The 26,438-nt window shown below is 55.9% G+C and overlaps 1 protein-coding gene across 1 annotated transcript; it reads right to left on the bottom strand.

The window, feature by feature from the left end:
• Positions 1-4,903: 4,903 nt before the first annotated feature.
• TMCC2 (transmembrane and coiled-coil domain family 2) lies at positions 4,904-26,245 on the bottom strand. Its single transcript, XM_010724210.3, has 5 exons — positions 25,830-26,245; positions 19,996-20,502; positions 7,070-8,004; positions 6,688-6,823; positions 4,904-6,203 (listed from the first exon to the last, which is right to left on the bottom strand). The coding sequence occupies exons 1-5, from the start codon at positions 25,995-25,997 to the stop codon at positions 5,892-5,894; spliced, it is 2,058 nt and encodes a 685-aa protein (XP_010722512.3). The 5' UTR covers positions 25,998-26,245; the 3' UTR covers positions 4,904-5,891.
• Positions 26,246-26,438: the final 193 nt, after the last annotated feature.

The following is a 26,438-nucleotide window of genomic DNA, read 5'->3' as shown; positions in this document are numbered from 1 at the left end:
AATTTAATATTACCTGTTTGATTGCTGGATTTCTTTGAAGATCAGAAGAGGAGAAATCCCCACATGAAAGCCTTTCCATTCTCAGCCTGGAGTGGTTGAAAAGAAAAGAATAAAAGGAGAGAGCGGCATCCGGAAATATTGCTCCCACTCCCCAGGAGAGCGAGGAATAGAACCATAGAGCCATAGAATCATTATGAATCAATATATAGAACCATAGAATCTGAGATCCCCAAGTCCAACCCATCCCACCGTGTCCCCACATGTCACATCTCCATGGTTGCTGAGTGCCTCAAAGGATGATGCTTGTTGGCCCCACACCTGGAGGGCTGTGTGGGGCTGTTGGGACCAAAGTGCAGCACCCACCACTGGGGATTGGTGAACTTCACCCCTATTGGCCTCAGCCCATCCAGCCAGCCAGTCCAGATCCCTCTGTAGTGCTTTCCTCCCCCCAGGCAGACCAACATTTCCCCCACCCCGGTGACATCTGGATGGTTGTGCAGCACTGCAACGCTTCCTTAATGCATCAGCGGGAGGGAGCACAGGGGGCCATGGGGTGGGAGCAAACAGGTTGGCATCGCCCACCGAGTGACTCTCCGGAGCACTGCCACACAGCAACAAAACCCCTGAAAGCCCCGTGCAAAGCAAGCAGGGAGCTGGCAGCACTCCTGCGGAGCTGCAGGGCTGTCACAGCCCATGCTGTCTCCCTGCCAGCTGCAGCCCTGCCCGCCCTCCCCAGCCGGCTGAGCCACCTGCTTGGGGCACAGGTTGGGCTCCTTGCACAGGGGTGAGGCACGAGGCAGGAGCCCGTTTTTCTGGTGGCAGTGCTGGGCGTTGGGGTTCGCACACACAGAGCAGCGCTGCAGGAGGTTCCCACCTGGGGATGCAAATCAAACGTGGCAACGATGTCCCAACCCCATGCAAATACCACGAGCAGGAATGGGGCCTCCTGGCAGCTCCGTGGTGAGCGTTCCCTTTTTGCACCTGGAAGAATTGCAGCGCACAGTTACTTGGCTGCCTGCAATACACTGCGATGGGGCGGGGGTTGCAGAGCTGCATGCGTTCAATGGGCATCGGTTCCCCCAGCTTGGGACCCACAGCTTCAGCCCTTGCAAAACTACATCAAGGTGCTCCTTTGCACTCACAGGCAATCAGATACATCGTTTGGACCTCCTCCCATCGCCGTCCGACCTGCAGGTCCCAGCAGCCCCCCAGGGATCTGCACCATCAATTATTTCCTAATCTTATCTAAGCTGTCTCTTGCTTCCCCCCCCAGCCCTGTGTGCCTTTCCCTCCCACCTCCCCCTCTCTCTGCTGTACTTTGTACCCTCTGACAGCACCGCTTCCCCCCCTCCAGCCCTTCTCTTTGATCGTAGGAAGAAGCAATTGATCCTCCTTATCTTTATTGTGGTACAGACATTCCCAGCGCTGCCCTTAATTAAATTCCTCTTCATTTTCATCCCTCAGCCTTCTCTTTCTCCCAACCCCAGACACGTATTTATTTTCAAATGTGCAATTAAATTATTAGATTGGCCACGAGCAGAAGAGGAGCCGTGTGCAGTGGGACTGTGCTCCATCCACACTGTCCCCATCCTCATGGGGGGGCAATGGGGGGCAAACCCATTGCTTTCCTTCTGCTCTCCACCCCTGGGTCGGGCTGCTGGGTTATATGAGCTCTGTGACATAGCCCACGTTGTGGCCAACGGATGCTGATGTGAATCTGGGGCAGGCTGAGCCCCAATCTCCAGATGTGGGCAGCAGCACTTGGAGAGAGAAACCTGCAGCCCATTGGGGTTGTGCTCATCCCACAGAGGAGCAGAACCAACAGAGGATGCATTGCAGCAGCCTGGAAATCTGTTCCCATCAACCACACAGTACATTGGGGTGGCCCCAACTGCTGCTCCCAGCAGAGCTGAAGGAGCTCACGGGGAGATTTTGGGTTTACAAGCTGCAGCTTTAACTACAGTGACTCAGAGGAAATGGGGCTTTGCTGAGTGTTTTTGGCTGCCTCCCCTCCACTGCTTCATTTCCCCCCATCTCTGCCTCTCATCCCCCGTAACTCATTCCCATAGCATGGGACAGGCACAGCAAGGCTCTGGAGGTGCTTGAAATAGAAATGGTGGGTGGTGGGGAGGGAATGTGGGCTCAGCAATGAGCCCCCCACAACCCCCAGGAGAGAGCCAAGGGAGGCTGCAGGCGGGGGGAGGCAGAGATGCCACCAGCACCAGGCAGGGAAGGGAGGCAGGAATGGGACAAGGGCAGCAGGATGGGCTCATAGGCTCCTGGTGGTGCCCATAGTGATGGCACTGTCACCGGATACGATGCCGTTTGTCACCGACCCACACTCCTGCCAGCAGGTGAGACCCCAGCACCCTGCAGCCGCTGGCTGTGGCTCCTCTCTGTGCTGCCCCAAGCCTTTCCGCTCGGAAATTTTTCCTCCAGACACTTTGACCTCAGGGGTAGCGAGTATTTTTCATGTAGATCAGTCGAAATTCCCCTGGAGACAGCGCAGGAATGCAAAGCATGTTATCCTTGGTACCAGCTCTTTCTTTTTACAGTCTAAGCTTGGCCAAGCCGGCAGGCAGGGGGAGGGGATGTCTGGGGTCCCGTTGGCTTTCCCATCGCTGGGGCCAGCCACCCCCAGCCCTCCCCCCCACTCTCCTCCTCAGGAGCAAGGCTGCTGAGCCAGGAGAGCTGAGGACAGGGGCTGTGCTGGGCTCTGCAGCAGGAACCATGGCCATGACCCCCTTATGGGATCAGTAGCAGCATCTGCACCAGTGTCCCATGAGCAGGAGCAAGGCAATGCACCCCAAAATGCAGGCATGGCCCCATGGTGTTCAGCAGCTCCTCCTCTCCTTGGGGCAGAGAGGCAATATGACACAGTGGGGACATTTGGGAACTCCACCAGCAAACACATTATTTTATTGTCCACGACTCGTGCAGCTGGGAACCTGACAGCATAATGTGAGCGAGATAAATCACCGCCTCATCCATCTCCATTAAGTGCAATTACCCTCTTGGATACCAAACCAATGTATGACAAGTACTTCTCCCCGTGCTGAAGAGCGATCCCACATGAGGTGGGGGGAGACAGCAAGGCATGGGCACCCCATACTGCAGGATGGCCCCGGTTGCAATGCTATATCCAGAGGAAGAGCTGCTCCCACTGCCCCCAGGTCCCCAAGCCCACTTCCTTATCCAGCTCCCAGTAGCGGACTGGCAGCCCAGCTGCTGCAATTACATAAAATGCAATTAGCAAGGCAGCCGAGGGAGGCCTGAATGGCATTAAGGAATTCCTCCCCAGCTGACGTCAAAGCTTCACCTCTCCTCCCTCTGGCACAAAGGGGGCTCTTGTGAGCCTCTCCAGCCCTGCTTGGAGAATGTGAGTCCTCAGGGAGCCCCGAGCTGTGCGTGGTGTGTTGGAATTGTCCCCGTAGCCATTGTCACTGAAGTGCCCAGCTCCACGTGCTGGGATTTCTGCCTCCCCCCTCACTGGGAATGCTGGTGTGAGCCTGGACCTGGGGGCATGAGGATGCTGGAGGGGCTGTGGGGCTCTCAGCCCAGGGGTCCCACTGCTCTCTGTTCCTGCTGTCCCCAGGTTGGGGATGGGGATAAGGTGGCTCAGGTGGGCTCACAGCTTTGTTATGTGGGATGTCTCCTGGCTGATCTCTGGCTCTGAGAGGTGGAAGGGATGGTGCTGGCTCTTTCCAGGGCTCCCTGCTGCCCCCAGCAAGCCTCTAAAGATGGTTCCTAGCAGCGCTGCACCAGCGGCGTGCCCTAAACAGCAGAACAGCGTTCTGGGGGCTTTTCTGCCTCCCTCAAAGCTGTGCCCATCCCTGGATCCCACCGAGCGCCGCATCCACCGCAGCTGCTCCTTTCCCCCACTAGGTGCAGAGCTTATAGGGCTCCTACCCCAAAACCTCGCCCTCCTGGCCCTGCAGCGGGCAGGAACGGGTTAAGGCGCTAATTAGGGTGAGGGACACCGCCCGGTCCCAGCGCCCTTAGGGCGGGGATGCTTCAGATCCCCTCCCCATCTTCTCTCCGCCTCCGCTCTCTCTTCACGGCTGCCGGGAGCCCTCCAGTGGCCGCAGTCCCTGGTGTGGGGCTCGGATGGGGTACCGGGCATCTCCCGCTCTCTGTATGGGGCTGATGCTTCCCTGGGCAGGGAGAACAGTTAACAGGTAATGAATGGGTGGATGCAGGCGGGCAGCGGTGCTGGGCAAGCAGAGGTATCGATGCCTGTGTCTGGGAGTGTGGTGATGGGGCAGCAGCCAGGAAGATGCAAGGGGGGGGGGAGGGGGAAGTGTGAGGCAAGGGAGACCCCCAGTGTGGGGTGTGGAACTTGGAGGGGAAGGTTGGCGGGGCTGCTAAGGTATGTGGGAGGCACAAAGTGGGAGTAAGTGGTGACTGAGCCTGAAGGCAGTGCCCTTGTCTGGGGGAAAATAACACCCAGTAGGCTTGGAGGATGTGTAAGAGTGGGGTCCATCCGTGCACCCAGCCCTTGGTGCTGCCAGGACCCTCTCCCCCCCACAGGGCCCCACTGTCCGCCTCCCCCCTCCGTGTTGGCTCAGCTGCCTGCTCTGATCAATCCATTGCCTTTCCAGGTCAATGCGAGCAGCTAAAACCCAACCTGCTGCTTGCTCCCCCCCCACCCCCAGCTGTCCTCTCCTCCACTTCACCCTGATGCGTTCAGGCTGGTACCTACCTGGTGGCCAAAATACTCCCAGCTGTGCCCAGGTCAGAAGTGATGCACCCCTCCCTGGGACTCCATGCCCCAAAGCAGCCCTGCACATAGGGCTGCAGAGCAGGACAGCTGCTAAAGGCCAAATTCTCAGCTGAGGCAAACTGGTTCAGTGCCTCCGAAGTTGGTGGAGTTGCACCCATTTGCACCAGAAGAGGATCTGACTGTGGATAGATCTTAATATATATTTATATATATATGTATGTGTGTGTGTGTAGATATATTACATAAATATATAGGTATGAAATAATTTAAGAAACATCCAAGACTGCATGCTGTGCTCTTGTGTAGGGCTGGGGAGGCAGCTGCCCACCTCCCCCGGCGCTACCAGCTTTGATTCACAAATGGAAACAGAGTCTTGAATTAACTTAAAAACCGCACACACACACGCACACAACACATTGCAGAGGCTGGAAAACTCAGTGGCGTGATGCTGGAAAGTCTGGGTGTCCCTGAAGAGATCAGATCAACTGAAGCCAAAGGAAGGGGAAATAAATAAATGAGGGGAAACCAATAGAGGGGGTCTCGCTTGTGCCGGTGCTGATGCTGTTTCTGGCATTGGGTCTGTGTGGGGATGGCACCGCAGCCCTGCTCTGCCCTTGGTCCTGGTGATGGGGTTGGAGAAGCTGGTGAGATGTGTGTCCTGCTGTGAGCTCGCTGGGAGCAGTGATGCTTGCCTTGGACCTGCTTCATCCTTTGCCACGTGCTTTGCTTCAGTTCCATCTTTTTGCTGTCTTTCAGATTGAAAGGGAAAAGCCAGCCCCGGTAACTCCTCTCTGTACAGAAAGTTCTCCCAGAACTGGGTTTGCTCCAGCTCAATCCTCTCTACCAACAGCCCTGAGGTGGGCTCTGCAGAAGACCTTCCTACTGACTTTCAGAACAGAGCAACATTTAAAAAATAAAATAAAATAAAAAACCCAGCCAAACTCCCCTGTAGAAAAACCCAACACCACTTACATTACCAATTTCATCCAAAATTCCCCCACCCTGAGCATCCCAGAGGACCGACTTCACCGTGCTCTGAGTGACCGCAGCTGACTGATGGCCAGGAAAGCAACCAAAGAGCACACAAAGAAATGACCAAAGGCTCCGGAGCGCCGTCCCCTCCCGCCCTCTCCTCCATTGAGAAATGGAAAAACCCCGGTGCTGCGGATCAGCTGGGGAGCAGGACGTGCTCCAGAAAGTAGGTGATGGAGTCCCAGTGTTTCCAGAGGAAGAAAAGGAAGAGGACGAGCAGGGCGGTGCTGAGGATGCGCATGCGGGTCTTCATAAGCGGTGTGATGAAGTTGGCGATGGTGGAGACGAAGACGAGCAGCACGGCCATCAGAGCCAGGATGACATTGATGAATTTGCCCAGCAATGCCCGGGCGTTGGCGTTCTCCACTCCTTCCAGCTGCACCACTTGCTGTTGCTGCTGCTGAAGCTCCAGCTTGGTCACCCGAGTCAGGCAGGATTCCACTGCTTCCTGCAGGGTGCAGCTGTGTTACGGCCACTTGGTGGCAATGAGGGCTTTGGGGATTTGCTCTGTGCAAGGCGTAGCTCTGCTATGTGCACAAACCCCATTATGAGGGTGATGGGTAGAAGAATGGGTTTCCTTCTGTGAATCTGTGCCCTGTTTGAGCTGGGAATGGCCTCTGTACCATGGGTACCAACCCAAACTGGGATAGCAGGGGTGATATGTTAGCCCAAGTGTAAACTATCCCACCCTGAGCCTTGCATGGATGTGAGCAGCTGGGGATTTTAAGACAGCAGGGACTTCCTGGGGCACAGACAGCATTCTGGGGGCACAGCTTCTTGCTGAGACAACATCACAGCAAGGACCCAATCAGGATGGTGCTAACAGCTGGAAAAAGGGCTCCCTTTGTCCCTTCCTCCATTGCCCCCAGGGTCCATTTCTGGCCCTCTTGGTGGAGGGTGTAATGTGAGGCTGAGCCCCGGTGCTCCCCTACCTGGATGTCCCGTGCCCTCTCATAGGACTGGTAGGCCACCTTTTCCTCCATGCTCGCCAGCTCCTGCTTCAGGTTGGTCATTTCATTCTGGTGCAGCTCGGTGAGGTCGTTCAGCTGCTCCTCCAGGCGCTCATACCTGTGTGTGGGGGCAGAGGGGCACTGGCATTGGAGGGACCCCCCCCACCCCAAACCACAACCCTTGGATCCACCTCCCTTCTGCCTGGGGCTGATGATGGTAATGTACCTCCTGATCCTCTGTGGTGCAGCTCCCACCATCCCCAGTGTGCAGGGCTCGGTCACAAGCCCAGGAAGGTTCCCTCGTGGTCCCCTAAAGCCACCCTGGGTGACACACATTGCCTCCCCCCCACTCTCAGCCCTATACCTGTAGCGTTCCTCTTGCAAACACTGCGTCATGTAGGTGTAATCCCGCTGCAGCTGTGCCTTGAGGTCCTCCATGGAGTCCTCCAGGTGCGACTGGCTGTCCTTGATCTCCCGCAGCTCCTCCAGGATGGTGTCAAAATTGCTGTGATGGCCTTCCAGCGTGTTGGATTTGGGGCTCCCCAACCCACCGGGGCCGGCTCCAGAATTGCTGCCACCAGCTGACCCCGAGGTGGCACTGGAGCACTCATCATCACTGCCATACTTGGGGCTGGAAACCAAGGTGGCACTACCGCTGAGCGCCCGTGAGGCCTCCTCGGGGTGCCCATCATCCAACGTGTCCTTCAGGTGGGCGATGTTGTCTGCGCTGCCGAATTTATTCCGGATTAAGCTGGCAAATTCCCGAGGCTTGGACACCACGGCGGTGTGGGTGGCTTGAGACAGCCCCGAGAGCCCTCCTTTGACACCCTCCACCACACCACCACCAAATCCACTGATGCTGGAACGGACGTTTGCCCCGACGTCCTTGAGACCTTGGTGCATGTCCCGGAAAACATCTTTGGGCTGTCGGGACGGGCCGTTCTGCTCGATCTCCTTCAGCTTTTTGTGGTAGTGCTCGAGTTTCTTGTGCAGCTGCGCGATGGTCTGCGCCGATTTCTGGTTCTTCTTCTCAAAGACCTGCTTGATGCGCGATGCCTGCTGCTTGTCCGCGTTGTTGGCCAGCTTCAGGTACTCGGCCACGTTGTCGTCACGAGCTTCCTGCTCGATCTTGATCTGCTCTGTGATCTTGAGGATCTTTTGGTGCAGGTGCTCGATGGCTGCCTTGGTCCTGTGGGGGTCCGGAGTGCCATCGGGGACGTCCAGACAGATGGGGCCGTCGGTGTCGCCGTGGCCGGTGGTGGAGGGCAGCCCAAGCGTGGCCACGTCCCCCTTATCCAGCTGTGGGCAGAGGATATTAGGAAAGGTAGGTTGGATATCAGGAAACATTTCTTCTCGGTAAGAGAGGTGATGCATTGGCACCGGCTGGTCAGGAAGGTGGGGGAGTCACCATCCCTGGAGGTGCTGAAGGGTGGATGTCGTATTGAGTGATGTGGTGGGGATGGGTTGGGGTTGGACTTGGGGATCTTAGAGGTCTCTCCAACCTCAATGCTTCTATGAGACATGAGGGCAGAGCTCAGCAGTGTGAGGCCCTGGGTGGGGGGAACCTCAGTGCCATGGGGTGATGGACAGGGAGGAAAGAGCAAGAGAATAGTTAACCACAATAGGAAAGAGCAGGAGAACAGCTAACCAGAAGTTGGATTATTTGTCTTTCTGTCTGCTCAAGCATTTTCCAGCCGTGGAATCAATCAGGTATGAAAAGACCACTAAGGTCATCAAGTCTAGCCATCAACCCAGCTGGTTGGGTACTGGTGGAATCCCAGTCAGAGGGCACAGACATGACTGATTGTTGTCCAGGGTTGGTTTGGGCTCTTAGCAAAGAACACATGGTGCTGGGGGCTCATTGGGCTGCACACAGTGCTGGGAACCAGCTCTGTGCTGAGGAGCTGAAATGGAAACCCCTCATCTGAACTCCCATCAGAGCAGGGACTGTGCAACCCAGCCTGCTGGGAACTGCAGGCACACAGTGATCTCCATTTAAAGGTGGAAACATTGAAAAGTTGGGAGAGAGAGAACCACCTTCCTGAGGCTGGGCTTCAAATACCCACAGAGCCTGGACCACAGGCCAGCAACCCCCAACCCCCCAATATGCTGCTTCACCACTCAAAAATCATCATTATTCCCAGCTTCTACGTGCAGATTCCTATGCAAATCTCAACGGTTGTATAAATGGCTCCTGGCTTCTAATTAAGAGCTGCTTGAAAGTTAAATACTGTTGGCAGACCTGAATAATTTCTCATTTCCATCACATTTTCCCCGAGTGACCCTTTAATAGGGATAACGCCGCGAGATCATTACTTAGGAGTGTTTTATCACTGGGAAATGCCTTGTGCAGGAGGGAGGAATGTTCTCAAGATGCTGCTTATCAAGGTTCCTGTCTGTGGCAAGTGCTGAGCTGGGCTAGAGGAGCAGGGAAATGCTCCCCCCTTGTTTTCATGTCTCTCCCTTGCTGTGGAGACAGAGCCAGGGGCTATGCCTGTCCTAGTGCCCAGCATGGGATTTGTAGGGCTTTATATAAGGCATGGCTCGTGCTTGCTGGAGACCACCCAGGGGCACTGGTTCTTATTATAAGGGTCTTCTTGCAGTGCTTTCAGCCTCGTGGGAGGAAAACACAGATAACTACAAGCTCTGTGCAGCCCCCAGCCCCTAGGCTGGGCTTTTCTCATCTCTCTGTTACAGGGAAAAGGTACTCAAGGATGCAAGCAAAGGGAAAAAACAAACAGCCCCTGCCTGCTTTCAGGGAAGAGCTGCACGTAGCTCCATCCCTTTTGAATCAGCATTTTCCAAAAAGAACCCACCCACCCAACCTGCAGTTTGCAGGCGCTGTGCTTGGTGCTCCCCTTCAGTCCAGGGGAAGCTTTTGCTTTTGGTTCTTATGGGCAGGAAGAGTGGGAGGCAGCAGGAAGCAGGCTGTTACCCCAGATGTACCATTTATAGACAGCAAAGGACAAAAAACAGCGGTGGAAAAAAAAGCAGCCCCTGAGCAGCTGGAACAGGAAATGTGAAACGGGGCAATAAAAGGGAGAAGTGGCTCAAACTTCTATGAAATGTGGTGTTGTCACAGCAGAGCCTCCAGTTCCCTTTATGCTGGAGCTGAATTTGTGTTGTTTCCATGCACGTACCCCTGTGAAACGCCTGCAGGCTTTGGGTGGAGGGAGGTGGGGAGCCCCAGCTGCACTCCAGGAGCTTTGGAGAAACAGGGGAAGGTTTGGGAATCGCTGATCCCAGTCCTGAAAACGGCCTCAGTGGGGTCTGACCTCGTGCAATGCTGAGCTCCTGCAAATCCCATCTCTGGGATTTATTGGGGGGAGCCTCTTTGGGAGCGCAGGGATGGTGGCACAGCGCTGATGCTGCCCGTTGTGCTGCTGAGGTCGGGGCAAAATCCCCCAAATCACAAGAAAGCTCTGCCCTATCTCAGACACAGGGCAGAACCATGTGAGAGCCACAGCAGGTTATTGCTCTGAAAGCGGCAACGACAACAACAACAACAACAAAAAGACAATACAGATCTCTGCAGCATTAACAGGCAGTGCCTGCTAAATCCCAGCTAGCCTAAATGACTGTGCAGCAGATTTAGCAGGGGGATTAGCAGCAGCCACACTTTCCCTACATGCAGCAAAACCTTCTGGTAAGCAGGCTGAAATGAAACCGTCCATCTCCCATGCTTGTTTTCCAGCCAGGCTGGAGGGGCAGCTGATGTGGGATGCGGGAGGAATGCAGGATGAGAGGAGGAAAATTATTCTTATCACCAGAGTTCAGCCCGGGAGAGCTGAGATATGCAAAAGGCTCAAGCTAATAAGCTGAGCAAACAGTGCTTGGAGGGCCACGGCCGGGCACAATTATGCAATGCTGGTTTGTTTGCTGCTGCAGGTTTGATGGAGGAAAGCCCAGGTAGAAGGTAAAGAGTCCAGGGCCACAGCTGTGTCCCCAACAAAGGGCTTTGGGTCACCCAGCACACCACAGGGCTGCAAGGGATTCAAACCCATTTTAAGAAATTGCACAATGATCACAAAGTTCAGAAGATAGCTCTGGGGACACTTACTCATGCTCCAAACTATTTTGGTTTCCATATGCTGCAACCTATTAGGAAGCATGGGAGATGAGCTAATGCCACGTGGCTGTGGAGAGGTCGATTTTTGGGTAGTCATTAATGAAGTGTAGCTGTCCCCATGGCCCCTCTCCCCTGGGGGGCTCAGAGCAAAGCAGAACTCAGTGCAGATCTTTCCTGTGAGCTGCTCACTGCCATCAGTCTGGCATTACATGGGATGTCCCCAGCCCCTTCCCATCCCCATGTAGGTTCCCAGCCCCGTGCCGTGCAGATCAGAGCCACTATTCCCACCCCAGGCATTGAAAACAGAAGCAGAAGCCCTGACTCACACCTCCCACTTTCCTTCCAAGCCTGCAGCAGGGACTGGAGCAGGAGCCCGGTGCCCTCTTTGCTTTGCCCCATGCCCTCTGTGCCCTGCCTGCTGGCTGCCACCAGCCCCGTACAGACAGAGGGGAAAGCAGCAGCTGCCTCTGTTCATTTCCCAGCTTGACAGTATTTTTTCTTACAAATGATCAGAAGCACGTTAAGGGTTTCAGCTCCCAATGGAGATTCCCACCCCATCTCTGCTCTCCGGCACAGATCACCCCTTGGTCTCCACGCATTGAGTATTCATGTCTGGATCCCGCTGGCCAGCACCAGAAATGAGATCTCTTTGCCCACCCTCCCCAAACCCAACGATCACAGCACCTACCTCCATCTCCAGCAGATTCGGATCCCCCAGGGCTACTCGGCGTGGGCTGCCCGGCTGCATCCCCACCGCGATGCCATGGCAGAGGTCAACCCAGGGGGTACTCAGGGACTGCCCGAGGTGGGGTGGGGGCTCAGGGGCAGTGCGTCCCCCAGCAGAGCCCCCAGCCCGGGTGCAGGGCTGCAGCCCTCCGAGCAGAGCCGTCCCCGCAGCCCTGTGAGCTCTCAGGCAGCGAGCGCAGCATCGGGGCTGAGCTGAGCTGTGTGCTGCGGGATTGCCGACTCAGTAAATCCTCCCGAGCTGTTTACAGCTCTACTCTGACTGTAGCTTTCAGAGCTGTAATGCAGAAACAGCCCTCATCCCTCCAGCGGGATACGCACGCCGCCTCCAGCCCTGCACGTTGCCTGTGCCCCACCGCGGGGTGTTGTGACGGGCACTGAGCACCCACGCTGTCACACACCAGGATGCTGAGCCTGGGAAAAGCCAAGCGGAGGCACAAAGTAGAACTCTGGGTGGGAAACTATGCATGGGAAAATCCCAGCCAAGCCATTCAGCGCTCGGTAGCCCGGCAGCAGCTCTGCTCACAGTTGGGATGCTTTGATCCTGACTGCACCATGAAGATCTCTGTGGGGGTGTTACTCATGGGAATGGTGGTAATGACACCTCCGCGTTCCCACCTGCATGCTCAGCACCCACAGCTCTGTGTTCCCACTGTGCTCTGCTGGGGTCTCTCCCTGCCTTCACACAGCATGCTCAGGGCAATGCAGGAGTGCTGGTTCAAAGTGAAATTAAAAGACCACATTTCGGGATAAATATACGCTTGTGAGCCTCAGAGCTGTACTTTTAGCACTCCAGGAAGAAAGCTTGCAGCAAGCAGACGGGGGACCTCACGCCCCCAGTGTCACACTGATGCTGGGGAGCTCTGCTCGTTACCTATTGCTGAGGTTCTGGTAGTGGGGAAAGCAACGTCTGTGCTGGGGGCATGCAAAGAAGCAGCCACAGTACAGTGATGCGGTGCAACCACAGACCTCAGTGCAACACCTGAGGGCTGCATGGAGAGCCAGCCACCAGCCTCAGAGCTGCCAAAATCCACCTCCAAAAGGACACACGGGGCAAAAGCCAGGGAGCAGCCATCTGTGTTAGCCCCATTCTGTGCAATAGAGAGCGACGGGGAACTTGCACTGAGTGCTGCAGCCTCTGCCATGGCATGGAGCAGCCGAGCCTCCTACGTGCCAGCTCCAGGAATTTAATACTTCGCTTTGTCTCTTAACTGTGATTCCCTCATGTGCAATTAAAAAGCTATTAAATGTCACGGCTGCAAAGCGAACGGAGCGGCAGCAAGCTCAGGTACTGCAGCAGCTGGTGGCAGCCTGGAGTCACCAGTCCCTGCATTTTGCTGGAGTCAAAGCCAAGGTTCTGGGCAAGGAAACTGACCTGCAGCTTGGATAAGCTGCTCCCAGTGCTGGGCTCTGCTCCGTGCTGGCTGAGCATAAACACGGATGGTAGGCTGAATGGCAGAGGTTGGGCTGCAGCTCTCTGGCTTGCTTCTTTTTCAGAAAAGGCATAAAGACAACAGCTTAGGAAGTCTCTTCTGTCACACATTTAATTGTACAGGCCGGAGCAGTGAGCTGATCGTGACCTAGATACATGCTTAATGGGGAGGGCTGTGCTGTTCCCACAGCTGAGACATGCAGACTGCCCTGAGCACTGCTTGGCATCGCCTCCCATCACCTCTCAGGCTGTCCCCACATCTGTCCATGCCCTCCCCATTAACCACCACCAGCTCGGAGCAGCTCTGGGTGCAAACATGAGTTCTGACAGGGCAGTGATTAGGGTGGCTGCAAATGCAGCAAGCAGGGGGACAGGACATGGAGGCAGCAGCTGCTCTGAGACACGGATGCTGCTGGACCCACTGCATCCCCCTGCACCAGCACCATACATCACAGTGCACCAGGAGCTGGAGTAGCCTGGCATGGGCAGATCTGTGATGTGCAGCTGCCAAAGCACAGTTCAACACTTCTAATTAAACACCAAGGGTAGAAGCAGGATGAGGGTCCTGCTCACGGTGCATGGCACAATGCCCAGGGCATCTCCAGCCAGGCTGGCAGGCAGTTGGATGAGATGGTGCTGGAAGGCAAGGAGCAGATAGGCTGAACTCATCCCAACAGCTCTGGGGCTGGGAGCAGTGCTGAAGGGAACTGCTCAATCCCCAAACCACAGCTTGCATGGCTCTGCAGGGACCCTGTGTGCCATAAACCCCAATGGGTGCTTCCTACACCAACAGTCCCCACATTTCTCAGGTCTGCCCTCTCCAGATTCTGTTGGCAAACCTCTCTTGCCCTCATCGTGCTGTGAGCCTGCATGAGCAAGCCCCTTCCCACACACCCTGCACAGCAGCAGCAGATTTCAACCCAATTCACACAGAAGGGCACAGAGCCCTCCAAAAAGCACCAATTCCCCCATAAGTAAAAACCCCCAGGAGCAGAAAGCAGCAGTGCTCTCTCCAGAGACACAGCCAGAGCAGCCCAGCTCTCCCCGTGCCAGAAGCAAAGAGGTTTCACAAGGAAATCACCCAAGACACCGGCAGTGGACTCCTCTTCATCCTTAGCACCAGCTCTGTTTAAAAAGTGGGAGCTACGTTTTGCAGGCCTGCCTGTAATAGGCAAATCTAAGAATAAAATAAAACCCAGCTCCCCTGCAAAGGAAATCCCTGAATTGCCATAAAATCACAGCACATTCGGCGCAGTGCTGAGCAGTGCAGAATCCAACCCTGACTGCCCACAACATCCCCATCCGAGCACCTAAAATAAGGGGCAGGCCAGCTAGCAATGCAAGACGAACGTGTTATCAGGAGAAGAGATTTGCAAACTCGGCTGTTCCTAATCCTTCCTGTCCCCATTGTATTTGGAGCCCAGCACTGAACCCTGAGCCTCACGAGTCAGATAACCCCATGAGCATCCCAAGCCCTGCACTCGGTACCACCCTGCACCCCTGCACACCCCCAGGTCCTTGCTTAGAGGAGCAGATGGGAGTACTTACAAAGACACCCAGGAGAGAATTTAAGAGCAATATCCTCTTCCCAGGACAGGAGTCAGGAGGGTGTGGATCTTGCATGAGGATGCCCTGCTCACTCCTGCCAAGCGTCGGATCCTCTCCCTCTGCCATGGCTGCAGTTAAGGAGTCCAAGGGGGCAGAGAAAGGCGCAGTGGGGTTTGCAGCAGAAGCACTGCGAGGCTGAGAAGCAGCCAAGAACAGGCGGCACAGGCTGGTGAGAGGGGAGGGAGCCTGGGGGAGAGGCAACAGCCTGGGAACGGGGTGCAGGGAACAGCAAAGGAGCCACGTGGAAACGTCCCCAGTCCGGGCTGCCACCCCGCAGTGGTGGCATTGGGGACGTGCTCCTGCCCTGCACAGGGATGGGTTCTTGGGGTCATGGGGATGTGCCCTCACCCTGCTCTGAGCATCTCCATGCTCCCCATGCAGTGCCACCACAGTAGGTCCCAACAGGGCAGTCCTGCAGTCCGTGGGCACACGTCACAGTGGCCCTGGACATCAATCACAGGTGAGGAACACATGGCCAGGACAATTCAGTGACCATCCCCCGCAGCTACAGTTATTTAGGGCCATGTCTATGCTTGGAGAATTTAGGGGAAAATTAGCTTATGGGAGGGAGGAACGCCGAGAGATCTGGGAATGGTGCTGCCAGTTCCCCTGCTGGGTCAGGCAGTGCTAAAGCTGCCTGTACTGCAAGGTTTTGGTGCTGCTGGCAGATGGAGGAGGTGGAGGCAGCAGGGTCAGGAGTCCCAGGGCAGGACCATGCTTTGCTCACCCTGACTCAGCCCCCAGGAGCCCCATTCTGCTCCCAACCCTCACCCACCCCCCGCTGCCCTGGGGGGTCCCCGTGACAGCCGGACCCCACGCAGCATGTGCTCAGCATTGCTGCTTGTCAGTGAGCAGGAGCTGGGGGTGGGCTGGAAACAACAGCCATATGTCAGAGAAGGCTGAGTGAGGAACACGATGTTTTCTGCTAGGGGGTGAATCAGTACGAGAGCCTGATCATCTTCTCCTGAATTAATTAAGTAGCAATCCGGTGTATCTGTGCTTTCAGAACTGTTCTTCCCTGCTCCTCAAAGCACTGATGGGGATCCCAAGCCCTCAGCAGCCCCCCCTTGCCCAGGGCACCCAGAGCCACCGCGTCCCCTCCTGCAGCAGGAAGAAGGATACTCAATCAGCACTGTGGAGCAAAACCTTCCTACCAGCAAGCTCCTGGCACCAGGGCATCTTCTGCTGAAACCGGGCTCAGGCAGTGCTCTCCCTGCGTCCCTCTGTCCGTCCCAGTTATCGACTGACACAAGTTCTGAGTAACCAGAGCCGTAAGAGGCACAAACCCCATCCCCTCCCCTCCCTGAAACCCAATGCGGGTGGATGCCAGCGGTGCCGGGGCAGCCAGGAACGGGCGCTGAACTTTGCCTGAGTGCCTCACGGGGCGAAGGCTGAGCTGCCCCTGCTGCTGTGCTGGGGCTGCCCTGAGCCCCCCAACACCTCCCCTCGTCCCCACCCACTGATGGCCGTGGGGTGCACGCTCAAACGTCTCCTGATACAGCCACTGCGACAGCTATAACGAGCAGGGATGAGCCCTGCTCTGCATTCGGTGCCTTTGGGGACACCAGGGATTGAGCTACAACGACTGACCACCCCCACAAGGCTGGGGAACACCTCCAGGGTGTGGGGAGGGGAGCAGCGGGCACGGCATCAGGGCTGGCAGCCTATAAATAAGCGAGGCTCGTCTCCTTTCAGTAACCATCCCAAGGCTGACGTGTACGAGCCCCAACTGCCTCCGTCCCACCGCTGTCTCATGGATGAAGCATCCGGACCGGGGCCGCAGCGATGGCAGCTGGTGCTGTCACTTGCTGGGGGAAGACGAGGGCAGCGGGCACGGAGCCGCCTGTGGGGTGCGGTGTGGGTCCGAAATGGGGCGAGAGGGGCTGGGCGCTGCTACTCGCGTCCCCGCGGGTCACGGCGCTGGCACAGACAGACAGACAGACAGACACACGGCGAGGCGGCCGCTCCGCCCGGAATCACTCTGCGGTAACGCTGCCCTCTAACGGTCGCATTCCGCTCCGCGTCCCCTCCGATCCCCACGAGGTTTTGATTTTGGGGGCTCACCTGGACGTGAACCATCCCGCACGCCCCGCAGGCTTCCACGCAGCTCCCCGGCAGCACCGCGCAAAGGGTCCCGCGGCTGCCCCGTCCCGACTCCGTCCGTCGCTGCGGGGATGGGGAGGGGGACGGGGACGAGGGTCCCCCTGGGATGCTCTGCCCCGCCAGCGCTGGTTCTCAGCCCACCCCACTGCTGGGGGAACAGCAGCCCGGAGACCTGCACCCACAGCCCCGTGGCTGGCCCCGGCCGTAATCCTCCTGTCTGCCTCTCCCCGTGTGCTGGCGGGTCACCAGGAGGGGATTAGGGAGATAAGGGGAAAGCTCTGCAGCACGTTCCCATTGCCTGCCCGTGCCCCAACCGTCCTCCCGCCACTGTCCCATGTGCCACCATATCCACAGCTGGCACGTCCTCACGTGAAACAGCGAGCAGCAGATCCAGCAGCAGCATTAATGTACACCCCAACATACTGTACTGCTTTGGCTGAGGCAGCAAGCTGTGAAATCCAGCAGTGCTCCCAGGTATTTGCATCTGCATCCCCAGGAAGGAGCTCCTGCAGCCCAAGGGCTCTTTGGTGAGTAAAGATCTCTTTTAGGGCACAATTTAGAGGTCAGACAGTTGGGCTAGATGATCTTTGACGGTCCCTTCCAACTGAATTTCTCCTCTCCTCTCCTCCCCTCTCCTCTCTTCTTCTTTCTCTTCCCTTTTCTTCTCCTCATTCCCTTCTCTTTCCTTCCTTTCAAAATTCCACTCAATTCAATTTCATCCTATCCTATCCCATCCTATTCCATCCCATTCTACCCTATTTATTCTGTTCCATCCCATCCTATCCCATCCCATCCTATCCCATCCCATCCCATCCCATCCCATCCCATCCCATCCCATCCCATCCCATCCCATCCCATCCCATCCCATCCCATCCCAAACTCCCCTCCATTCTAATTCCATTCAATTTCATCCTATCCTATCCTACCCCATCCTAAATCTCACAGCATGGGCACGCACAGCACAGCTGCAATTTTTTTTTAACCCTGCAGAACATCTCCCCATCCACAGCCCCAGCAGAAGATGAGCTGTTTGCAGGCAGGCAGCTCCCTTTGGGCTATGGAAAAATAATACGATATGAGAATATCACGTAGCTCTTGTTTCTCTAAATAGTTTATTTTTTCCACTGTCCCACAATGGCCCTGGTATTGCCTCTCTTCCTATTACTCTTTGTGTCATATGCAGTTAATTATTCATCCCCTTGTTGCACTCTTTGTGCTGCTCTGCTCCCACCTCCTGGTGCAAATGGCTTCGGCTCCAAACTTGGGCTGCAACCAAAGAGGACTCAGCAGGAATGAGTTCCTTGCACAGCACAAGCCACGTGCCAAATGCAAGAAATTTAGGCTGTGGCTGCTCAGATTAATGACCTGCACAGCTCCTGGCCCTGGAACTGGTCTGCCAGGGGGGTCAGTGGTTTCCAGTGTGGGAGGACCTACCCAGAAGGGTAGGACCTGCAGCTGATTCGCATACAGCACAGTGCTGTGTTCTGCTATGGGGACAGATATCCACATCCCTTAGGTGCCCCATCTCTGTGCCACTGTCACAAGGGAGCAGTGCTGGATCTGCCACCAGCACAGCTGCAGCTTACAGCTATGGAGCAGGAAAAGCTGAGTGAAAACAAAAAGTATCTCTGTGATCCTCTTTCCATTACCTCATAGAGCAACACGAGTCTGCAGGTCAGACTTCCCTCTCGGATGCTTGGAGCCAAGGAGGAGCAGCTGGGGGGGCACAGTGCTTCCACACCCTGCTGGGTCTCCTCTACTCTCCCACCCCCAGGCTTTGCCCAGCCACCTCCATCCTATTACAGAGCTATTCCTGGCCATGCCAAACACCTTAGCCCTGTGCTGCTGCCTCCCTCCCAGAGCCACCACCACCTCCTGTCCCTCTTTTAGAGCATCAAAACCTCAATACCTCAGAGCCCACTTGGCTGTGTCACCAAGCCCTACAGCTTGGCTAACACATTGCTGTACCTTCAGGGAAATCACAGTGATTTCTCACCCCTCTGGGCTGCAGCGAGCTGACACTGCTGATCTCTATAGAGCAAAAATCCCTGCATACCACTGCGTTTATTTCTGAATTCTTTCCTTGTTATTTTATGGCCATAGCCCACCCAGCACAGCTCTGCCATTCACCTCAACCTCAGCGCGCCATGCTGCCACGATAATCTCAGCTCTTTCATAATTAACAGGGCTAAACACTGGATGGAAATACCATCCTCCCTATTAGCTGTGCACAGAGTGGTTTAGAAATCATGTTGGGGGGTGGGGGTTGATCTGCAGCCTGTTCCCTTCCCATTGTGCCCCAACCATGGGCACCAAGTTTGCTTCTTCCTGCATCCATCACTGCACCTTTCTCTTCATTAGGAACACACCAGCTGCTGTCCTTGCTGTCTTTCCAAAGCTGAGTTCATTTTGGCTGCGTTCTGCTGCTGGCAGACACCACTTTGCTTCCACACCTGGTGGAGGGGAGTGAAGATCCTATGGAGGAATTGGGATTTCGTTCCCAAACCCAGGTGAGATGTGTCCTATGAAAGAAAGGGGATTTTGTCCCTAAGCTCAGGTGGGATGTGGCACCTGCTAGCTAAAGGAAGGGGCCAGGAGCTGGATGTGCTGCAGCGTGCTGGAATGGTTAACAGAGGGGATCTGGGGTTGTTCCCCAGCTCTGGAAGCTCATTCTCTTAGTGCACCTATACAATCAATAAATGGGATCTAGGAGAGGTGCAGCCAGGCTCCACCCCTTCCAGTAGCACAGGTGAAGGTAATTCACCTGGCCAGTCAGAAGTTCAGGCCGTGATTCAGCAGTTCCCATACAGCATCCATGGGCTGGGATGTGTGGCTGAGCATCAGCATCCCTCATCTGACCTCAGCGTGCACTGTGCTCACCCCTCTCTGGGTTATCAGCAGGTTCAGCATCCGATGAGCAATTAAGGTGGGCAAATACCTCCTGACTTGCCCCTTAGAGCAACAGATGACCGGCTCAGATGGGAAACTTTTGTCTACAGCACAATGAGATAAATCAGTGTCACTGGTCCCTGCATCCTTCCTGCCACAGCTCTTCCAGGGGAAAACTTGAGCACAGGAGAGGAAGAGGTAGTGCAGGTGGCATCACTGGGTGGCATCAAAGCGATCTGAACTCCGCCAGGTTCACTTCTGTGCTTCTCAACTCAACGCCAGGCTTGGAATTCAGCACATCCCTTCCTTCTCCAACCCCACGAGGAGCACAAACCCCAGCAGCAGCCGGGAGGGATCTGTGCTCTGCAACCCCAATACACCAAGAGCAGATCCACCCTCATCTCTACGGCTCTGTACCCCCCTAACCACCCCATAATATCCCTACCTTATCAGCCAGGCTCTCACTGTCCTCAGTGAGCAGATAGACGGCCCCGCTCTCAGCCAGCAGGATGGCAGTGTCAGTGGTGGAGGACGACCTGGGCCGACCCTGATGCTGATGCAGGATGGCTGTGAGGCTGCTGTCCTGGGGAGCTTTTCGGATGAGGTGTGGGCTGCCCTTCTGGGGGTCCAACGAGCCACTCTTGGCCCTCCGGCTTCCGCTGTGCAGGCTGGTGCCACGCTTGATGGAGGGACGGGAACGGATCTGCTGCAGCACCCGGTTGAAGGCGGTGGGACGTGCTGGGAGGTCGTGCAGGGAAACGGCGTAGGAGACGCGGTGCATCTCCGGGGAGCGTTCCTTCTCGTCGGGGGATTCGTGGTCAGACAGCCCATAATGAGGTGGCAGTGAATCCTGTGAGTTCTGGTGCTCGCGTTCCCGCGACCGCCGGCGGCTGTGGAAGAGGTGCTTCAAACCGTGGCCGAACATGGAGCCCTCAGACAGCTGCTGGATTTTCTGCAAGGAACGAGAGGAGACAACGTCCTGTTATTGTCCAGAAGGATGGCATCAGCTCGCTCCCATGGCCGTGCTTCAGCAGTTGGAGGTTACAGAGACAAGTGACAAATGTCCCTTGGGGGTGTCCCCAGACAGCGCTCACACCAACGCTGCACCAAAACGTGATGTGTAAGGGCTAAGAGCTTCTGGGGGGGGGTTGGGACCCCCATTTTTCAAAAGGACCTTTGTGGGGGAGCCAGCACAGCCACAGGCACCCTGAGTGAGTGCTAAACATTGATGGCGTGCAGAGCTGGGGACACGCAGGGTGGCTCGGGATGCTCATGGCTGCAGCTCCAGCAGCACCCATGCAGGTCTCTGATGGAGCAGCAAAAGCATGCAGAAAGTCACACAGGACTCCAACCAACCCTAAGGACAGCATGTTTTTAGTAAGAGAACCCACGGTCCCTCCCAGCCCCACAGCATCAGCCCCAGCATGCAGCCACCAGGACTCAGTGGGGATGGTTGCCCTCAGACTGGCTGTGATCCGGGTGCTGGAACAAATTCACTGCTGATTGTGGCCACGTAACTCCAGAGCAGTTCCCCACAGTCACTACAGCGCCCGGACAGCATCCCCAGCAGATGGGCACTGTGGATCTCCAGATGATGATCCTGGCCCTGCTGAGGTTCAGGGGCATTTTGCTGCTGATGCAGTGCAGCAGAGACTTCTCCCCAGGGACACTGGTTCCCGTAATTGGAGCGCTGTCATTTACTCATGCTTGAAAACGAGCATGCAGGGAGCTACTTATAGCCTTTGTGGCCACTTGGCAAAAGCACTGGTTTCTGAGATATGACCCTTTGGGAGCCACAGATGACCACGGGGCTTCACGTCCCTACAGGAGGGACCCCATCTCCTAAACCCTCAGATATGAAAGCCCAGTGTCCATAAGGGGCTCATTCTCATCACACCTGCAGGATGCACAGGGGATCACAGAACCACAGGATCATTAAGGCTGGAAAAGGTCCCTCGAATCACCCAGTCCAACCCCAATCCATCCCACTGTGCCCATTGACTACAGCACCTCCAGGGACAGTGACCCCCCCCCCCCACCTCCCACCAGGGCAGCCTGGTCCAATGCTGACCACTCTTATTTCCTAACATCCAACCTGGGAGTGTTACACAAGGACATCCCATGTCACTAAACACTACAGGGAAAATCTTTAATCCTTCCATTATCCGTTCATAATGAAAATGCATGCCCTCCTGGTTCTTCCCCAAAAGTCTATAACGAATCCACAACGCTGGATTGCTACTTGGGGAAATTGTGATTTAAATTTTATTCTATTTATAGTGTCTCTATGGAAACAGAGGCAGCATTAGGTGGGTAATAACCATAAAGCTGTAGATTTCTGTCACCAAGGGTACGACGTAGCCTCAGATGCACAGTTTGCCCTTTAGGAAGTCCAGGTGGAAAGGAACAAGCAACGCCTTTCCTTGAGGGAAAAAGAAACAAAACAAAGGGAAAGGTGCAATAAAGACATTCTATAGCAGCTGCGTTGGGTGGAAGCCAAAAAAAGGGGGAAAAAAAAAAGAGGCCAAAGGAAGGGAGCAGGATCCTGGCATTGCTCGGCTGTGGATGTAGGGCTCGCTGAACTATGGACCTGTTGGCAGTGAAGAGTGGTCCCTGTGAACATGCTGCTGCTCTGCAATAGTTATTGCTGATGTAAAATCTCTGTTTTTCTTGTGTTGCTCCGGGATGTGATTGCACTTCTACAGCAGAGGCATTTTTCTGGCACAGAGCTGCTCGTGGCTCGGAACAGATTGTCTACATGGGCTATTTTGGAACTGCCATTGCTTAATAACTGATGCAATGGATATGGAGGTTAATCTTGCTGTGCAGACAGCTGTAAACCACCAAGATTATTACCAGAATACACATATACACGTATTTATTAACACAGGTAAGGTCTCCTAGTGATGCCAGGATCTGGTTTCAATGGACTGCAGAGGAGCAGCTCCTGGCTCACATCCCTCTGCCAGTGGATCAGACCTGGGATATCAGCTGGGTTTGGCACAGAAGAACCTCGTGGTCCATCACCAAAGGTTTTCCAGCTCTTCGATGGGCCCTGCCCTGACTTCTAACCCTCATTTCTCAGGTTTCAGATGCACAAGGCAGGGATCTTATCACCATGACCGTATAGCAGAGCCATGCACCAGGTTCAATTATTATTATTATTACTATTAATTATGCATATCCCTGGCATGCCCAGAGGCTCCAGCCAATATTCTGCAGCCCATTGGAGGCACTGCATAGAGAGAGTGGAAAACAACCCCACTGCATTCCGTTGCATTCCATTGCATTCCATTGCATTCCATTGCATTCCATTGCATTCCATTGCATCCCATCCCATCCCATCCCATCCCATCCCATCCCATCCCATCCCATCCCACAACACCCAGCACCTCAGGGTACCAGGGGAGGACAGGACTCCTCGGCCACAAACATATATATGTTCTAAAATGGAAAATAAAGCACTCTCCCCCCCACCCCACACACACGCTTCTTCTCTTGGGGACAGGAGGAGAGAACAAACATGTGACAAGTGTTAGTCATGTTGCTCCATGCACTACCGAAGTGCTGTAGTGATGTGCAGCTCGCTGAGCACTGCCTGCAAGCAAATCTGCACTCTTGGCTGCAGCTGCCAGGTGCTGCTGCAGCTGGGGGGCTCTGGATCCCAAATCTATAGGGCATGGAGAGGAGCTGGGAGTCACTGGGTGATAGCATGGAGGGCATCAGCCTGCGGATGTCACCTCTGCATTGCTGTTATCAACTGCAGGTATGCTGAAAGCGTGCTGGGGTCCTTTGCTGCAGCATCTGAACATCTCCTGCATGGAAAGATGCTCTCCTTTGGGGGGGCTAGGGGCTTAGCACGCAGCCCCCATGGGGAGCTGTTGGGGTCCTTGCCAGCACCCTGGGAGCTGTGGGTAAGCGATGTCCTGGGAAAGTGATGGATGGAGCTGCTCTAGTGACCATGCTGCTGCTGGAGCTGCCTGACAGCAGCTCTGCTCTGGCAGCCACAGGGGATCCATCTCACCTTGGCAGTGTCCTTTTAAGACCAAAATATGCTTGGAAAATTGTTCGTGCGATGGATTAAATAGAAATGTACCAGCAGGTTGAGAATAGGGGACTGGCGACCTTTATGGAGAGGAGTTGTCCTCTGCGTCCTGCCTGCGAGGTTCACAGCTCAGCCCACCACGATCCCACCCCACTGCTCACACCAAGGCCCCCAGGGGCTGCACGGTCAGACCCCCCCCCTCGTCCTTCATCTCCTCAGCTCCATGGAGCCCCTGGATGGCTGCTCCCTATCGCATGGGGTTGGGTCAGGCCCAAAGAAGGGGAAAGGCTGAGGACAGCACTACGGGGTCATCGCTGCTCTCAGCTTTCGGGTTCAGAGGAAGGAAAAGCTGGGGCAGCGCCGATGGAGATGGTGAAACTGGAGATGGAAACGATGCCAGGTTTCAGCTTTCAGCCCTCTGACAGATTGGACCATTTGGGAAAATAGAGAGAAATACACCCAGATCTGAGATGCTTGGGGACACAGGAGTGGGATCTGAGCTGTAAGTGGCCCTATGCAGGGTCTGGTGAGCCCAGAGCTGCAGCCAGGAGGCCTGGGTGCTCCCTGCTGCAGTTGTTTGTATGGCTCCAGCCACTCTGCTGCAGAGCAGAAATCTCCGCCACCCAACATATTTTTAAGCAAAACTATGTGTCATGCATCTGCTCTGCTCCTTGCCAGAAGTTTTCTTTTTTTTAACCTCTTTTTCCCTAATGGAGCCTTTGCTCTTAGCACAGGAGTTGGGGTTGGGGAAAGGCAAGCTGTTGGAGATATGCTGGGGCTTGGAGATGGGCACAACACAATGCAGCTCTTTGTTTCCATGTTCCCAATGCTCAAAACTGTCCCAGCACACAGAAGTTCACATCTTAGGCTCCTTCACTGCCCACTGGGAGCTGAGTGTGGGGCTGTGAATCTGGGATTGGGCACCAGCCTGGCGCAGCTCCAAAGGGATCTGGGGCAGGAGAACTTCCAAATGACTCCGCTTCCTAAAGATGCCACTAACGGCAGCAGTAGGAATTGGTGGTGGTGGTGGAAGGGCCAGCAGTGAGCTCCCTTTGGGAGCTGCGGGCAGCACCAGGATGCAATTTTTCCTTTACGAAGCACATTTGAGGATTGACTCCATACAGGCAATTAATTATTGGGCTACAAATGCGTTACGGGGAACATCAAGAGGTAAACCTGCATTCGGGCACCATGCTTGCATCAATAAAATCAATGGCAGTCTGGTCACTGCCGTGAGCTGGATGTGGCTGAAGATGGGCTGAGCTCCAGCTCAGCACTGGATGCGCATCTGAGGGATGCAGGTGGATTCCTGGGGCTGTTTGGGCAGCGTAGGCAGCTGCTGGGACTGCTTCATCCCAGCAGCATCATCACTGCAGGGACATGCTCATCCCAGGGGCATCTCCATCCCAAGAGCGTCCCCAAACTGAGAGCATCGCCATCGTGGGACCATCCTTAACCTTGGGAGCATCGTCATCCCAAGAGCACCTTCACCCCCAAGAGCATCCTCATCCCAAGAGTACTTTCATCCCCAAAACAAACCCATCACTGGACTATCCCCATTGTGTGGCCATCCATACTGTTGGGGGTCTCCATGGTGGAACCATCCCCATTATGGGACCAGTCCCAATGTGTGGCGATTCCTACTGTTGGGCCACCCCTATTGTTGGGCCATCCCCATCGTGGAACCATCCCTATTGTGGGACCATCCCCACTGTGGGACCATGGAACCACCCCCATCATGGGACCATCCCCATCATGGGATCAATCCCATTGTGTGGCCATCCCAACTGCTGGGCCATCCCCATTGTGGGACCATCCCTATTGTGGGACCATCCCCATTGTGGGACCAATCCCATTGTGTGGCAATCTCTACTGCTGGGCCATCCCCACTGTGGGACCATCCCCATCGTGGGACCAATCCCATTGTGTGGCCATCCCTACTGCTGGGCCATCCCCACTGTGGGACCATCCCTATTGTGGGTCCATCACCACCGTGGGACCAACCCCATCGTAGGGCCATCCCTCATCCTTCAAGGTGACACCTGTGGCAGCACGGGGACCAGACGCTGGTGCCATTGGCACCCACCGTGCCACACATCCCACCAGCACCCCACACCCCAATGCCGGGCTCACAGGTCACTGCCTGCCCCAGTAACCCCACGGTTACCCTACAGACAGCTCCAGCGATAACCCGCAGGGACTCTCGGCCCCCCCATCTCCCTCCCCTTGCTCACCTTCAAGTCCGGGGGTTTGGAGCGCGGCGGAGGACCACCACCACCCGCCTCAGGGACCACCGCCGCCTCCCCGGTTTTAGCTTCCATGGCTGCAGCCCCGTGCTGCTCCCCCGCGGCCCCGTGCTCCTCTTCGGGTTGCTGCAGCTCGTCCGAACGGCACCGCTTCATACCGCCGCTCCTCGCCCCCGGGATGCGGGGGCTTCTACGGCCGCGGTGGCGGCGGCGGCGGGCGGCGCCCGGGCGGCCGCTGCGGAGCCCTCGGGCTGCGCGCCGCCGCCCCGCCCGCTCTTGCCCCGCCGTGACCGGGCCGGGCGGCGGCACCGCGCCGCGGCGGCTCCGCACCCGCCGGCATCGCCGCCGTCACCGCCGCCGATCAGCGCTTGAGTGGCGGCCGAACGGACCAATGGCAGAAGGCGAAGGGAGGAGCCGGAGGCGATGATTGGTGGAGGCTCCGCGGAGCTGTCGCGGACCGCGGTGCTGAGTTAACGCGGCTCGGGGTGGCGCCGCCGCCGCCTCCTCCTCGCGGGACTTCATTTCCCAGAGCGCCCCGCGCGCAGGGGCGAACTACAGCTCCCGGCATGCCCCGCGCGCGGCGTCCGTTGCTCTCCT

Source organism: Meleagris gallopavo, chromosome 28, assembly GCF_905368555.1.
Source record: "Meleagris gallopavo chromosome 28, MGAL_WU_HG_1.1, whole genome shotgun sequence".
Lineage (NCBI taxonomy): Eukaryota > Metazoa > Chordata > Aves > Galliformes > Phasianidae > Meleagris > Meleagris gallopavo.
The sequence above is the reverse complement of the archived record's forward strand: the minus strand, read 5'-3'. Positions and strand labels throughout refer to the sequence as shown.